General features: G+C 35.7%; 1 protein-coding gene across 1 annotated transcript in view; it reads right to left on the reverse strand.

Annotated features, from left to right (window-relative positions):
* Positions 1 to 4,893: 4,893 nt before the first annotated feature.
* Positions 4,894 to 14,653, reverse strand: part of LOC150091486 (sodium/glucose cotransporter 4-like) — a 135,685-nt gene continuing 125,925 nt past the window's right edge. The window contains exons 14-15 of the mRNA XM_090375902.1: positions 11,467 to 11,701; positions 4,894 to 5,553 (exon numbers count right to left, since the gene is read on the reverse strand). Coding sequence (XP_090232028.1) covers positions 5,339 to 5,553; positions 11,467 to 11,701 — 450 coding nt within the window. The 3' untranslated portion in view covers positions 4,894 to 5,338. The remainder of the gene's footprint in view (positions 5,554 to 11,466; positions 11,702 to 14,653) is intronic.

Genomic DNA, 14,653 nt, shown 5'->3' on the forward strand with positions numbered 1-14,653 from the left:
GCGCATTGGCAGCTAAGGCCTATAGCAATGGCTTAATTTATCAGTTCTCATGAGGTGAGTACTAATAAATTAAGCCATTGCTATATACAGTATTATGATTTGAGTAATTAATACGGTATTTTAAGGTTTACTATAAATTTTTCATTGGAAGTTGATATCTTAAATAACTTCAAGGAAGAACCGGACAAACTTTCAGAGTGAATGGTTGTGTGAAATGGAAATTTATTTATTTTTTTTTTTTTTTGGCTATGCTGTATAAGTTGCTTTCTTGCATCATATACCTCTTCTAATGGAAATGCTTCATCTCTGCTTTCACAATTAAAATGAATTTTTTTTCAATCTTTTTCCTTAAGCGCTTACTTTCGGAAACGAAGCTTCTTCAATGCCAATGATAGCAGCCATATCATTAGCCGAATAGATAAAATTTTGGACTGCTTTCTCTGTTCTGCTTTCTTTAAAATATTCCGTGATATTTTGTAGACATTCAAGAGCTTCGTGCATATCAAAATCCTTTTTCTTTTTTTTTTTTGGAGCATTTTACTTACGGATTAATTTTATTTTCGTCTTCAGTAATTATAGCAAAATATTTAGCTTCTCTAGTCATTTCTAGTATTTTATCTATAATATTTTGTGAAATTATTTCAGTAATTTCATTTTGTACTTGATCACCCAAATAATGCATATTTTTCAATTCAGATTTCTGAATACTGCTAATATGTTCTGTCAGCTGAATCAAATTTAGCAATTGTTTCAGTAAGTTTTAAAAAGTTGCCATTTTCATATAAATCTTTTGAAGATGCCCGAACACTATACATTGCCTTGCGAAAAATAGTATCATATACTGTAAGTTATTGCTGGCTGAACTACAGGACATGGATATCTCCATTGCGGGCGTGGCCCGAAGATCGGAGTGCTTGATCTGTCGAGTTCTGTGATTGGCTAATTATTGGGAATGCGTAGTTTACCTCATTCTGCTGCCCTCGGTTATTGTTGTTATTCCGTTTGCAAAAGGATGGCTTAATGTAAGAATGAAATTGAACGTTGTATGAGTGTGTATTTGATTACCTTCGGAATACAAGTGTTTTCAGTGTGGATGTTTGATGAAGTGTACCCGCCGGCATGCAAGGACTGATGAGGTGGGTTTTTTTGTTTGTTTTCCAAGTTGTTTCTTGACAATTTAATGTTTTTGGCATTAACTGTATGAGTTGTTAGTATCAGGCTCTCTTTATATTAGCGCGGGGTGTAGGGACAACAGCCCCCAGAACAAAAAAATATATATATATAATAATAATAAATAAATAAATATAACAAGCGTTCCTGTTGAGGTGCACAAGCAATTCTCATTTGTTAATGCACGTGAACTTGCCTAGTAATTTACGGGCGAGAAGAATCAGTGGTTGTATGTGGTGTTAATTTTTGTTAGCTATTTAAAAAAAAAAAAAAAAAAATTGTCGTTTTGCTGTTTTTTCTTCATTTGAGGTCCGACATATTGTGATGTCACGTGACATTCCCCAGTAAGGGCGGACACACACTACTATGCAGAAGAGGAGATGAAGCAGTGAGAGGGAGGTGCCTTCACATCCCATCACTGCTTTCTTCCTCTCTTTCCGGCCGCAATTCGGGGTTGTACCCATGTTCTGGAGTATAACCCTGCGAAATATAAATAGGAAACACAGATCCAGATAATAAGTAAATTAACGTAAGTCTTCAGCCGACCGGGCTAGCCGGGTGGGTAAAGTGCCTACCTGGCAACCCAAAGGTTGCGGGTTCGATTCCCGCCTCGGGCTTGGATCAAAGTACTGCAAAAAAAAAACCTTGGGAGGTGCATTATGGCCACAGAAGCCTATGCTCCAACTACCAAAAAAAAAAAAAAAAAAAAAAAGTAAGTCTTCAATTTCGTGTACTGTATTTATTTCAGATGAATTATTTGAATGCCGTGTTGAATACTGGTAAACGTTAACCAAACAAATGACCAGTGCGATTCCTGGGTATGTGGGACAAGTGGATAGGTTTTACGAGTACGAGTTACAAGATGGTAAACCCTTTGACTCTTAATTCGTGCTTGCAGAACTGAAGGCCGGAGGTGCAAACAATGCGTTCCCACTTATCTCTCGTAATCTCTTCGTTATATTGAAATTTTCTTCGAACTACAGAATCTATTTTAAAATTATTTTAAAATTTGATTTAAAATTAAAATAAAAAAATATGGCTAAACAGAAAATTTCGCTATAAAGAAGTTTGTTAAACAGAGGTTGGACTTGTATGTCAAAAAAAAAAAAAAAAAATATCCGCCCTCCTGAACTCGCCCACCCACTTGCGGCGGCCCTGCTCGAACCCAATGCGCAACTTTTTACGAGTGTCCCGCTTCAACTGAAGCTGCACAAGTTACACCATGTTTCACGTTTTCTACGTGTTTTGTTAATTTTGTCGAGCACTGTAGGTGCATGTATTCTTATTTATCTTTACTTATTTATTCTTGTTTATTTTTTACCATTAAAAATTCCATAGACTTTTTTTCAATTCAAACAGTCACAACTCCGTAACTATTCACAACCGGATGTGTTTATATAAACTGGTTTTTTTTCCTTTTTTATTGCATTTTTACATAGAAAATATATATAATTTTATTGCTGTAATTTATAAATCTCCAGTATATAATGACTCAGTGACGTCATTGGGTTGTACAAGTAGAATGGTATTAAGCAACCAAGGTGTCACTAGAAACCACGGGGTAACTTCCTTCCAACACAAAAACAGGTATAGTACACATACATATTTTTGTGTTGGAGGACTTATTGCATAAACAAAGCAGCGACCTTTAAAAAGTAACCCTCCCAAAAAGAAATTTACTTAATTTTTAAGCAACAAATTTACACTATAACTGTAAATTTGCTTTGGGTCGTTTATGCACGACTAACAAAAAAGTGTGCGATATAGAAGGTTATTTATTGTCTTAAGTTTGTATTTAACCCGAGGGGCTCACTTCTGGTGAGTATGGGCTTGGCAAACCCAGGGTCCTGAGCTGGATATCATCATCCTTCTCTCTCTCTCTCTCTCTCTCTCTCTCTCTCTCTCAGGAAATTTTTTTTTTTTTGGCTGGTGCAGCATAAGCTTCAAGCTTCCTTGCACCACATGGCTAATAATAATTTCATTATTTAAGTCCGTAAAAAATTCACAGCCCCCCCTTCCTCCCACACACACACAAGTAAGCCTCTTGGGTATGAGCACAAGTTTAGTCCCAGACTATTTGAAAATTTTAAATAAAATAAATTTTCTGTTTATACTCCGGGAAGACCACGCGGTCAGAGGAGTTTACAAGACAGAGAGAATAAAACAAACAGCACCGTATTTAGCAATCACGGGCTTGAAACCCGGTCACTCAAGTCACATATGCTTATGCCCCATCGCGCTTGACCACTCGGCTATGTCGGCCGTTTTAGGTGTTTTTTTTTTTTTTACTATAAATAAATTTGGGAACCTCTATTGCACCTAGGTCCTTCAAATCTTCACCAACGACGTCTTCAGCAGAAGAATGCAGATGCTTCTCCACACTGGATAATTTAACAAGCTCTTGCTGAGCTGCTCCCTGTGTCACCTACCAGTCATCCTGGCATTGAATTCTTTTGATCTCTGAGGTTGTCCAGAGATGTCAACCACTGGTGTTTTTTGTTTATTATTATTATTATTATTATTTTATTTATTTATTATTAATATAATTTATATATATACTGTATATATATATATATATATATATATATATATATATATATTTATTTATTATTATTATTATTTTTTTTCTTTCTTTCTGCTGGTATTCAGGGCTGGGCATCCCGAGTATGGGATTGCTGGCATCGCACTACCTCCAGTGGATGCGGGATTTTAGCGCACTACTGAGGCGTAGATTATGCCCGGCTCCACGTGCCTTGGGACAGGCATCAGGCAGCAGTTGCTCAGGTGTTGGATGTTCACATTTCAGATCTTGATTACACAGATTCTGTAGTCAAGACAGAGACAATTTGCGGAGACGGACTCGGGGTCCTGTAACCGCTACAAACAGGCCACACACGCACGTACGTGTCATTGAGTGTGTATACATCCATCTCTTTTACTTTTGAGTCTTGAGAATTTTGTTGCGTTTTACAATTTTGTAAGAGAAACTCCATTTTCTGCTGGAGTTGTGCTTTCTTACACAGGTTCGAATGATTGTAAATAGAGAGCGTTTCTGTTTATGTATTTATGCAAATAAATAAAAAAATATTGCACCTAGGCGTTACGGTTACAGCTCCTAAACTCCCCTCCTACTGTATAGGTACTGTAAAGGTCACTGTTATTTTATACAGTACTGTCTACACAAGGTAGATTGTGTCTACAAGTTAGAAGTTTTACAGCGCGCACGCACAGACACACACACATAAATGAAAGAAAGTACAATGAAGATTTATTTTTAATAATAAAAGAGTAAACATAAATGGAACACAAGAAACATAAAAATACAAATTAACAAAATGTTTGACATGAATTAAGTGGCATATACACTTCACATCAAATGCATTTCATATAAAAGAATTTTCGTCACGGATATAAAGGTAAACTTCTAGTTACATAATTTTGCACGAATTTTGTAATCACAAAATAGCCCATCTGTTTTTATTGTCACTTTAAACTCATAAAAGGTCTTTAAAATTAAAAGGTCAGTCGAAGGAGTAATGAACGAGCCAAATTGACAGCAACGTTTCGTTAAACGATAGATCTGCCTGCGATACGGAAATTGAAAACAGAAAAACAAAAATACAAATTAAACTTTAAAAATGAGCAAAATTTACAAAAAAAAAGTTAATGACAAACACAGTTCGAATGCTTATACATTTAAAATGTCTTCTGAATAAATATTTAATATTATTCTGGCTTAGAAAAATATACCTATGTCAAGACGCCACAACGAAATCCTATTTACATCTTCAAAAGTGTGATATCACGCAGCCTAGAGACTTTACATAAATTAGTCTCGAGAGGTTCGTGTCATATTTGCGATCATTAATTAATGGTTTAATTTGATTAACCATAAATTAATGAGGCTAGATGAATTTTTATTAAATTATGTACACGGGTTTACATTATAGGAAAGGTACATTAGGGCATAATCGAAAAATGTGTTTTTTTTATTAAAATAGTGCTGTCAAAATAACACGAAGTATATTGGAACACAGCTGAGATGGAATCATAATAATGACTTCATCTCAACCAAATTATTTGACTTCATCGATGGCAGCATTGGTTGAACACATTAACAATTGTTCGTGGTCTTTTTTTCCCTTCGTGATATATACAACATGGAAAATTAGGCATAAAATCCCCACACAAAGGAACCAATTATCAGCAACACGATGGCATTCGCATTGCACACCTTCCGCCACAAAGGTTTCTCTGAGATAAATGCAGCCGCCTCCTCTGCAGTTATGACTGGACTTGGTTCGTTTTTCTTTGTTGCTAAATCATCGCTAATACCACAGATGAAAAAAAAAACTTTCTTCCAAATAGGACGATTGGGAATATCTGGAAATAGATCAAATCATCAAATAATGCATTATAAACATTAAATTTAGAAAAAGTAATTTGAGAGAGAAATATAAACACGTTGGTACATTTAGAATAAAAATGCTGTAATTTAAAAAATTATTTTCTTTGGAAGGATACAGGCAATATGTTCAATTTATACTCTTTTATTTTAAGGTAGGGATAAATAACTGCAACATTTCCAAATAGGTTTAATGCCATGATTAAACGGAAAACAAACCAGAGGTTCTCTGTGTCCTCAGAATTTGCTTGTTTTCTCGCAATGTTCTTGTAGCAAATATTCTCTCTTGATTCTGCAACATTAAGTGAGTAAAATGAATGAATGATCGATAAATGCTTATGAATTTTCCACAATCTCGCAATGGAAAATTCATAAACATTCCTTTAACTTAGTTAATTGAAAGGGATGTACATTACGTGGTTTATCATCTTAGCCTATTGTTTTGTAATTTCGTTTTGTCCTTCCCCTCTAGAGACTTTCTGACAGAATCAACAGAACCCCGAAATGTAGCCAATCTGTATTACTAGGTGGTAATATTTCAATAACTTACACAGAATTCTGACGTGAAATAGCAGTTTTTTATTTTAATTTCATTCCCTTAACTAGTGTGCGAGTACACTACACAAGCCCAAATGAATAGGATTGATTCAATTTTACAGTCATCTTTTCATTGCGCTAATTACTGTAAGCAGTTTAAGAGACAAAGATCAGCAGTTACAAATGATTATAGAGGTGAGCACATTATCAATATTAAGAATAAATATCATTACCGGCAATATTTGGCCATAGTAAACAAATATCAATTCTTCAGATGAGCAAGCACCTCATCAGTTCATTCAGGTGCATAATACGATTGTCGAGTAACACCTTACATTACTATAATAAAGATCTGGAAATCCTGCACGTATAGAAGTACGTAGACTAGCTACAAAGAGTAGAATGCGGAGCAACAAGATTAGTTATTGGCACAAAAAATCTTCTTACAGGAGGATTTCCGTTTTGCAAACTACGCATCCTCTTAAGGACCTAATCGATGTATTTAGGCAAGGTTTAAGAATGCTAACACTGCAGTCCCAAAAAATAATAACAACCGAGGACATGTCAGAAGCTGTTACCCATCATCACTGAATAACCAAACAATTGTTATAGGGAACGAAGAAGAAATGTATTTGCATGTCAACTGGCTCATATTTTAAACGGCTTCAACTATCTACTTGCAAGGAAATTTCATAGTCTGTGACCGACTAATTATTAAAAAAAAAGTTATTTTTTTATTGTACAAATTAATTCTCTCTTTATGAAAAATAAGTCCAAATCTTCCCCCTTACCGAATTTACGCTCTAATAACTGTTATGTTTAATATTTATTAAAAATATTTTGGAGGAACGCATCTATCGTTATAACATGGGATTGCATGGAAATCGACATTCACTTAACGATAATTCGCTTAACGAATCGTTTTCAAGAAACCTAACTTTGCTGTTAAGTGAGATATACCTGAAATAAACATTGCGTTTAGTTTATTCACGTATCTTTTTCAGGTGGTGAAAGCTAGGGACATGTTTTAAGTTACAAAAGTACAGTGTCTGATTAGATATACGAAATAGTTCTGTTATCAAACGCACTTTGATATCTAATCTTTTGGGAGTGGAGAGCAGGTAAATAAAGATTATTTAGATAAAAGTGATTTAGAGCTAGAAAAATTAGACCGACGGGCTGAGAATTAACTGTTGAAGTTTAACATTGACAAATGCAAGGTACTGTATATGGGTAATAGTAATACCAGGTACCACCTGTATGTTACTACACTCAGGGTAGTAGAAAATGAAAAAGACCTAGAGGTATTTCGGCAATCAGGCAAGTTCTCCGTGCAGTGTAGGCAGGCTGCCAGGAGAGGGAATGTTTTTTTTTTTTTTTTTAATATCATTTTGTCAATGATATACAAGAATTTCAATTGCAAGAATAAGGAAATGGTTATCCCATTGTACAAGGCAGATTACCCTATATGCAGGTTACTGCATACAGAGGAGACTTCATTTAAGGAAAGATGTAGATCAGCTGGATGTCTGCACATTCTTCTTTCAGTAATCTTGGAATCCACTAAGACGAGGCTTTGCAGTAATTAAGATCATGAACAATGGAATGGGATTTCTTATGCTGATGTTCATCAGCAGTTGTGAAAATTCTCTAACCATTGTGAGTCCGTTTTTGAAAAGCTCAACACTGTCACTGGATTTCATAGCGTGGCTATTCTTAATGCAGCAAATTGCTTGTCCATTCTCTTCCTTCCTTCAGGAAACTTTTTTTTTTCCACCACTACAAAGGGCAGTTTTCAAGGAGCAAACCATGTGCAACCAACGTTATATTAGAAATTTCTTATGACTCCTATGAAAAATAAAAATGAATCAATTCACTAAAAGGGTAACAATGGTCAGATAAGTCTATAATAAATAATAAGCTGCTGTAAACCGTGATTATACATAAAATCTTTATTAAAATAAAATGACTAGGTGTAAGGTAAATCACATAAAAGAAATTAAAAAAAAAAAAAAAAAACAGCGATGAAAACCTTTCAAGTACCGGCCGTACTCTTTATAAAATAAAAATTTAAGGGTAGATGTATGACAGGAAGGTGATGCATGTCATCAACACTTTTTTTTTTTTTCTTTCTTTTCCTTTCTTTTTCAAATTACCCACCTGTTCGCTTTCCTCCGTCCTTTTTGCTGACGCAGCTGACAGGAGGAAAATCTATAAATTCTGTCACCCTCCAAAAGATTGCTGAACGGCTCCACGCGATCTTTAACAACTATACCAAACGGGTAGTCGCTTCCCCACTGTGGCAGATCTAGCAGTATGGTAGTTTCGCCACTGTGCTCGACCCTCCTGTCTTTTGTTCCTCAGATGTTCCCTTACAAAATTAAAAGCCTCCACATCTAAATTTGTACAGAGTCATTTTATTTTAAAAAAGATTTTACGTGTAGTTGCGGTTTTCAGTAATTTATTATTGTAAAAATGAATCTCTACATGCTGATCCGTTTTGGTCGCGCTGCCTATTTCGATCATGCCATTACGAACTAGCATGCCAACGCAGTGCGACCATTTGCATACCCTGATGAGGACAGTAACGATTATAAATAATAAATAATTCTATTTTCCTGACAAGCATAATCGACTTCACACGAAATGATTTCTTAATCGAGGGTTAGAATTTCTCGAAACCAGGCCACACAGCTGAACCTGCCGAAACGACCATGAAATGCATACATTTCATGGTCGTTTCGGCTTTACCTCGAATGACTTGTCTTATGACGTCATTCAAGGTAAAGGCTTTAACGATATTTGTAAGGCTAGTTTACTAATTAAGAAAATTAAAACGAAATAAACAAATTAAAATTGCCAATGAAAACAATATATCATCTGTCATCATTACACGAGTCGACGTATGAAGCCTCGCCACCATGCCATGTCCGTGTACTTCTCTCGGTTGTTGATTTCACTCCAGTTTCCTCCTCTTTTAATGACATCGGTCTTTATCATGTCTTGCCATCTCATTCTTGGTCTTTTGTCTTTTAATTGTAAATCAAACATTCTTCTTGGCAAACGTCTCTCGTTCATCCTCTTGACGTGTCCAAACCATTTCAAACAGGACCTTTCAATCCCATTTTGGAGTTTTTCAACCTGAATTCTCTCCCTAATCACATAATTCCTGATTTTGTCGCGTCTTGTCTTTCCGGCTATGCTCCTCACAAATTTCATTTCTGCCCCCGAATTCTTCTTTCATCCTTTTTCCTCATAGTCCAAGTTTCAGATGCATACGTCAGAATTGGTTCGTAATAGGCCTGATATATAACCTTCTTACACTTCAGTGGTATGTTCCTGTTCCAGATCAGATCCCTTGTCTGCCTATAGAAATTCTCGCCCGCTTGTATCCTACTTATTTCTTCGTCTATCACTCTAGTCTTAGTAATGCTGCTTCCTAGATACTTGAAGTTGTTAACCATTTTTAGCTCTTTTTCCCTCAAGCTCGCCACTCCTCTTCAGAACCATTACTTCATTCGTCAAGCTCGCCACTCCTCTTCAGAACCATTACTTCACTCTTCTCCTGAAGTAATGGTTCTGAAGAGAATCTAACAAAATTATTTTCTCAGAAGTTATGGAGAAAGGAGTATTTGAGGATTTCAACCATGAAGATACAATAAGTGAAGAGATTCCTGATGCCTTCGTAATGGAGAAAGGTCTTTTATCAGATCAGATGCTACAGCATTTCCAGATTACGTTTCAGAAAACTAAGTTGGCAATTTTTAAGGGTAAGTAGTGAGGATGGCGAAATAGCAGGCATGAATATTTACGTGTAATATGTACATGCCTGCTATTTTGTCTTCCCAAATTTCATTAAAATCAGTCAAGTAGAAATCTGACAATTGTTATTTATTTATATTTTTTTCATACATATCAAAAAAAAGTCAACTCTCGTTACTTTCATTCATTCATTTTTCCACTGGTCATACTAGCCAGTCCAGATTCATTGGCCATACTAGCCCATATATCAACTTGCCGTTACACTTGTTCCCTGCTCTCTCCACATATGCAGATGTCATCTGCGAAGAGCATGACTTTCATCTGATCCCTCTGGGTTGAGAGATCCCCCTCCTCTCTCATCCTACACCCTTTCCCGTTTTACCCAGTAAGTAATTCCTCCCTGGGGAATTTTTCCCTCAGGGAGGAAGGCGAGCTAGTTGTAGGGCCTTACCTTCTCGCGGCGCGGATTGCACTTCCAGGTAGCCAAAAGGCCAAAACACAACATTGAACTACAGAACACGCACATAACCTCACTAACAAACATTTTTTTCCCCTATCCTATCACTTTCTCCCGAGTGGGGATGAAAATCCCGGGCAAGGAATTTTCATCCCCACTCGGGATGAAATACTATTTTTTCCCCTTTCTCCTCCTCTATTTGTTTATTTAAATTTCCCCCCTTTTTTATTTTATTATTTTTTTTATTTTTTCTCCACTACACACACACATTTGGCCTAACCTTAACAGATTCTGTAAAAATGAACAGTGGAACGAGGCGGAGACGAACTTTGTTCTGGGACCCGTCCTTACATAAAACACATACATTACATTTCATCTGATCCTGTCCAAATTGTTCCACCACTCTACATTGCACATCATTCATGACAGCTATGAATAGTAGTGGTGACAGGACGCCTCCTTGCCGCAAACCTGATGTTATTTCGAAGCTCTCCGTCAACTCCATCACTGTTCTTACTTTGCTCGCTGTATTGGTGCACATATTCTCAATTCTCTCCACGAGATGTTCCTATATCCCTTAGTTTCTCAAAACAATATTATAATTAAATGAGGCAGTCTCCCTTTTCTGCTGAGAGTGCATCAGTTTAAAAATTTTAGTGCATTCAAAATAATGCATTATTTATCGCTGTTTTAAATAAATGGAACAATCCAAACATGGAAAGGAAATGAAACCAGAGCTTTCACTACTAATAGCTTTCTATTAGTAGTGACTTTTATCCCCTTCATACCTCACTGCATATTATGTTGAAGTAACGTCAAAATGGAGATTATCAGGTTATGAAGAGGAAACTCCAGGCAAGAAATAACTGTTATTCAAAACGCGAAAATCACCAACTTTTTCCGTAATTCTAGTACAATGTCGGATAAACAGGCCGCTCAGTGCACATATTTAGTAAAGAAATCAAAACAAAATGTTGATTTAGAAACCGAGTCATATGGATTTTTTTAAATGTTAGGCGGCCAAATCCGGGATCTGCGTAGCGCACAACCCAAGCATACATATTTACATATAAAATTGATTATGTACGTATTTCACAATAAACAATAGTCGAAAGAGTGGTTCAGGAATACTCACCAGCTTCAGGTCCTTCGGGAACACCCACGTGCACTTCTTTTCCGTTTTGCTGCCATTCGACATTAACTGCCTTTTCGTCATCTGTCTGGAATATTGCATTAATGTTTCCCTTTTCTTCTGACTGGAACGCGGTATTAATATTTCCATCGGAAACATTTTGAAGCTCGACATCACTGCTAGCGGCGGGTTGCAGGTCGTCAGTTTTGTGTCGGGTCCAGAAAGTTAGACGATTGAGCTGCGGAAAGAAACAAACTTGTATTCGAATAAAGGAAGTCTTCATAAATTATTCCAAATTTCACTATTTACTGGTCATAATAATATAATTTTAAGCAGACACTTATATATATATATATATATATATATAGTGAAACCATAATCTTAAAGTATAACTGTGCTATACTGCAATGCTTTTGAACATCGTTTTTAATCAGTCGTGTGGCATACGTTTTGTCCACTTGGATTACCTTCTGACAACCCGAGATTTCAGTGTTGGTGGATTGGATTCTTATCGTAAAGAGGACCTTCGATCAGTTGAAACCGTTAAGATCAACAAGTGCTCTATGGAATTCAGAATAACAACGGCAACGAAGAGTTTCTCTGTTTTATAAAGTAGAATGTTAAATATCTTAGAAGTTTCAGAGTATCGAAGAAATGTGATTTGCAAATAAGTGGACGCACACATTTCATTACACATATACGAAATGGCGTGAAAGCTTGTAGTCTGTGTACTTTATGTATATACTTTGTTTTTAATCCCGTTATATTAGTAAACAAATCATTAAACAAAATTTAAATTTTATTTGGTTTTATGAATGGACAAAAAAAAATTGTTTAGCAACGTTACACCAGATTTTCAACACTTGAAAACAGTTATGACGAAAAATCGGGCTGCGAAAAACGACAGGGCCACCCACTCTTGGTATGTTGTATGGAAAAGTTGTAAATGATGTGCTTTAGAATCATTACCAACAGGATCTAACAAAATTATTTGCTCGGTAGTTATGGAGAAAGGAGTATTTGAGGATTTCAACCATGAAGATACAATAAATGAAAAGATTCCTGATGCCTTCGTAATGGAGAAAGGTCTTTTATCAGATCAGATGCTACAGAATTTCCAGATTACGTTTTGGAAAACTAAGTTGGCAATTTTTAAGGGTAAGTAGTGAGGATGGCGAAATAGCAGGCATGAATATTTACGTGTAATATGTACATGCCTGCTATTTCGTCTTCCCATATTTCATTAAAATCAGTGAAGTAGAAATCTGACAATTGTTATTTATTTATATTTTTTTCATACATATCACATAAGCTATTCAAAAAAGTCAATTCTCGTTACTTTCATTCATTTTTCCATGAAACGTTAACGGTAAATTTATTAATAAGATTACAAACTATGCTCAAAACCGTTGGTTGATCGGATATTTAACCTTACATCGATCAAATGATAGTTGTTGAAAGCGTCTTGGGTGGGAGGGACTATCTCTTTCAACAACTTTCAGTTTTGTTTACGCTAGTGGTTCCCAACGTTCTTTTATGGCGATAACGACCTATTTTCTCTATCAGAACATGTTATGATCCGCTGAACTTTTTTTGTGGGGAGGGGGAAGCCAAAGCCAAAACAGAACAGCAAATTATATAACACCTATGTCCTTAACATAAATGTTTAGCAGCACACCTATTAAAAACCGTTAGTCCAAGTTATTAATGTAAAGAACACGTATGAATTCAGCAGCTGACTTACGATCCGTAGGATACCTGTCACTTCATTTTTGTTGTTTTACCTTTATGGACCAATTTATCTTTCATTGATTCCTATTGGAGAATCAGAGCTAGATTGTATTTTGTCTTAATTTCATCCCGGGAAAAAAAATGTTAGTAATGATTTTAGCTCTTCGGCTACAATACCATTCTTCGATTGTAGTTTAATTTCAAATACGATTGAGGATTAAATTAGTAAAAAAATCCAAGAAATTCACGAATTTTGTTCTTAAGCTCATCCAGATTAAGAAATGAAAAATTAAGATTTCATCGAAATAACTGTTGCGATTAAGGAGTAGGGAGTCGACCAAAATGGATGCAGCAATAAATAAAACAAATTAGAGCTGAATATATTTTTGGATATTCACTGAGCAGTCAGGATTGTTGATGTTTTGTAGTTTCATAGAAATCGTGGATGAGATTTATATCATCTTATGGAAAGTTTAATTCTACTCCCACCCTTCATTTCATTAAAGTCAGAGTTTCAAGGGAACTATGAATTGAAAAAATAATAATAATAAATAATAATAAATAAATAAATAAATATATAAAAGAGCATAATCGGATAAGATTTTACTAGTTACTAATAACGGAAAAGAAAGTTTTCTGAGAGCGGTTCACTTTCCAATCATGCTCAGTTTTATTTCATTAACAAGTGAAGAAAATATTCTCAATTTCTTACAAGGAAAGCATTCTATTTCCTCTATCGGGTAAAATTTATGGGTTTAGCATTTCGTTTGCCTGACATACCAGTACATTAGACTCGTCCCGCAAATAGGTCACCTAAATATTAGGCTAAAGATAAAATGAAAAAGTAAAACCGAGCGAATCGAATTTCATTTCGAAAGATTCATTAGAACTGATGACGGATTGTGTTTTGTCCGTGCATATTAGACAAATGGAATTAATCCTGTAAATAAACAGTAGGTCTTTCAAAAGAATCAAGTCAAGGTTTGTTAAATGTCAAGAAATTGCAGAACCCTATCTTGCAGAATAAAAGGAAAATTTTTAAGCAAGTCGACTCCCAAAATATATGAACAAGCTAAATTGACAACGAGGCGGACGTGCCCGACGAGAGCGCGCGGGGGGATGAATTTAGGGGACTACAGTACCCTTAGCCACAGTTCTTTAAGGGGGACCCCGGACAAGATCTTAATATTACATTTTTTTTAATGTAACTATATTCATTTTTAATAATCGGCAAAAAAAATGTGGGGTCGACTTCCCTGGAGGAGAGAGCAGGCCCCACACACGCTCAAGCCAAGAGTCAAACATGCGAATTAAAACTTTCGTCCCAGTTAGAGTATACACACATCTGAATAATTAAATGACCTTTTCGGTTGACGAGGAACTTAAACAGTCAATAAATAACTTTTCATTATTTTATCGGTATTTTTACATTAAAATAACGTAAAAATACAAATGAACC

Source organism: Mastigoproctus giganteus, chromosome 1 (assembly GCF_048544385.1).
Source record: "Mastigoproctus giganteus isolate SK-2022 chromosome 1, ASM4854438v1, whole genome shotgun sequence".
Classification (NCBI taxonomy): domain Eukaryota; kingdom Metazoa; phylum Arthropoda; class Arachnida; order Uropygi; family Thelyphonidae; genus Mastigoproctus; species Mastigoproctus giganteus.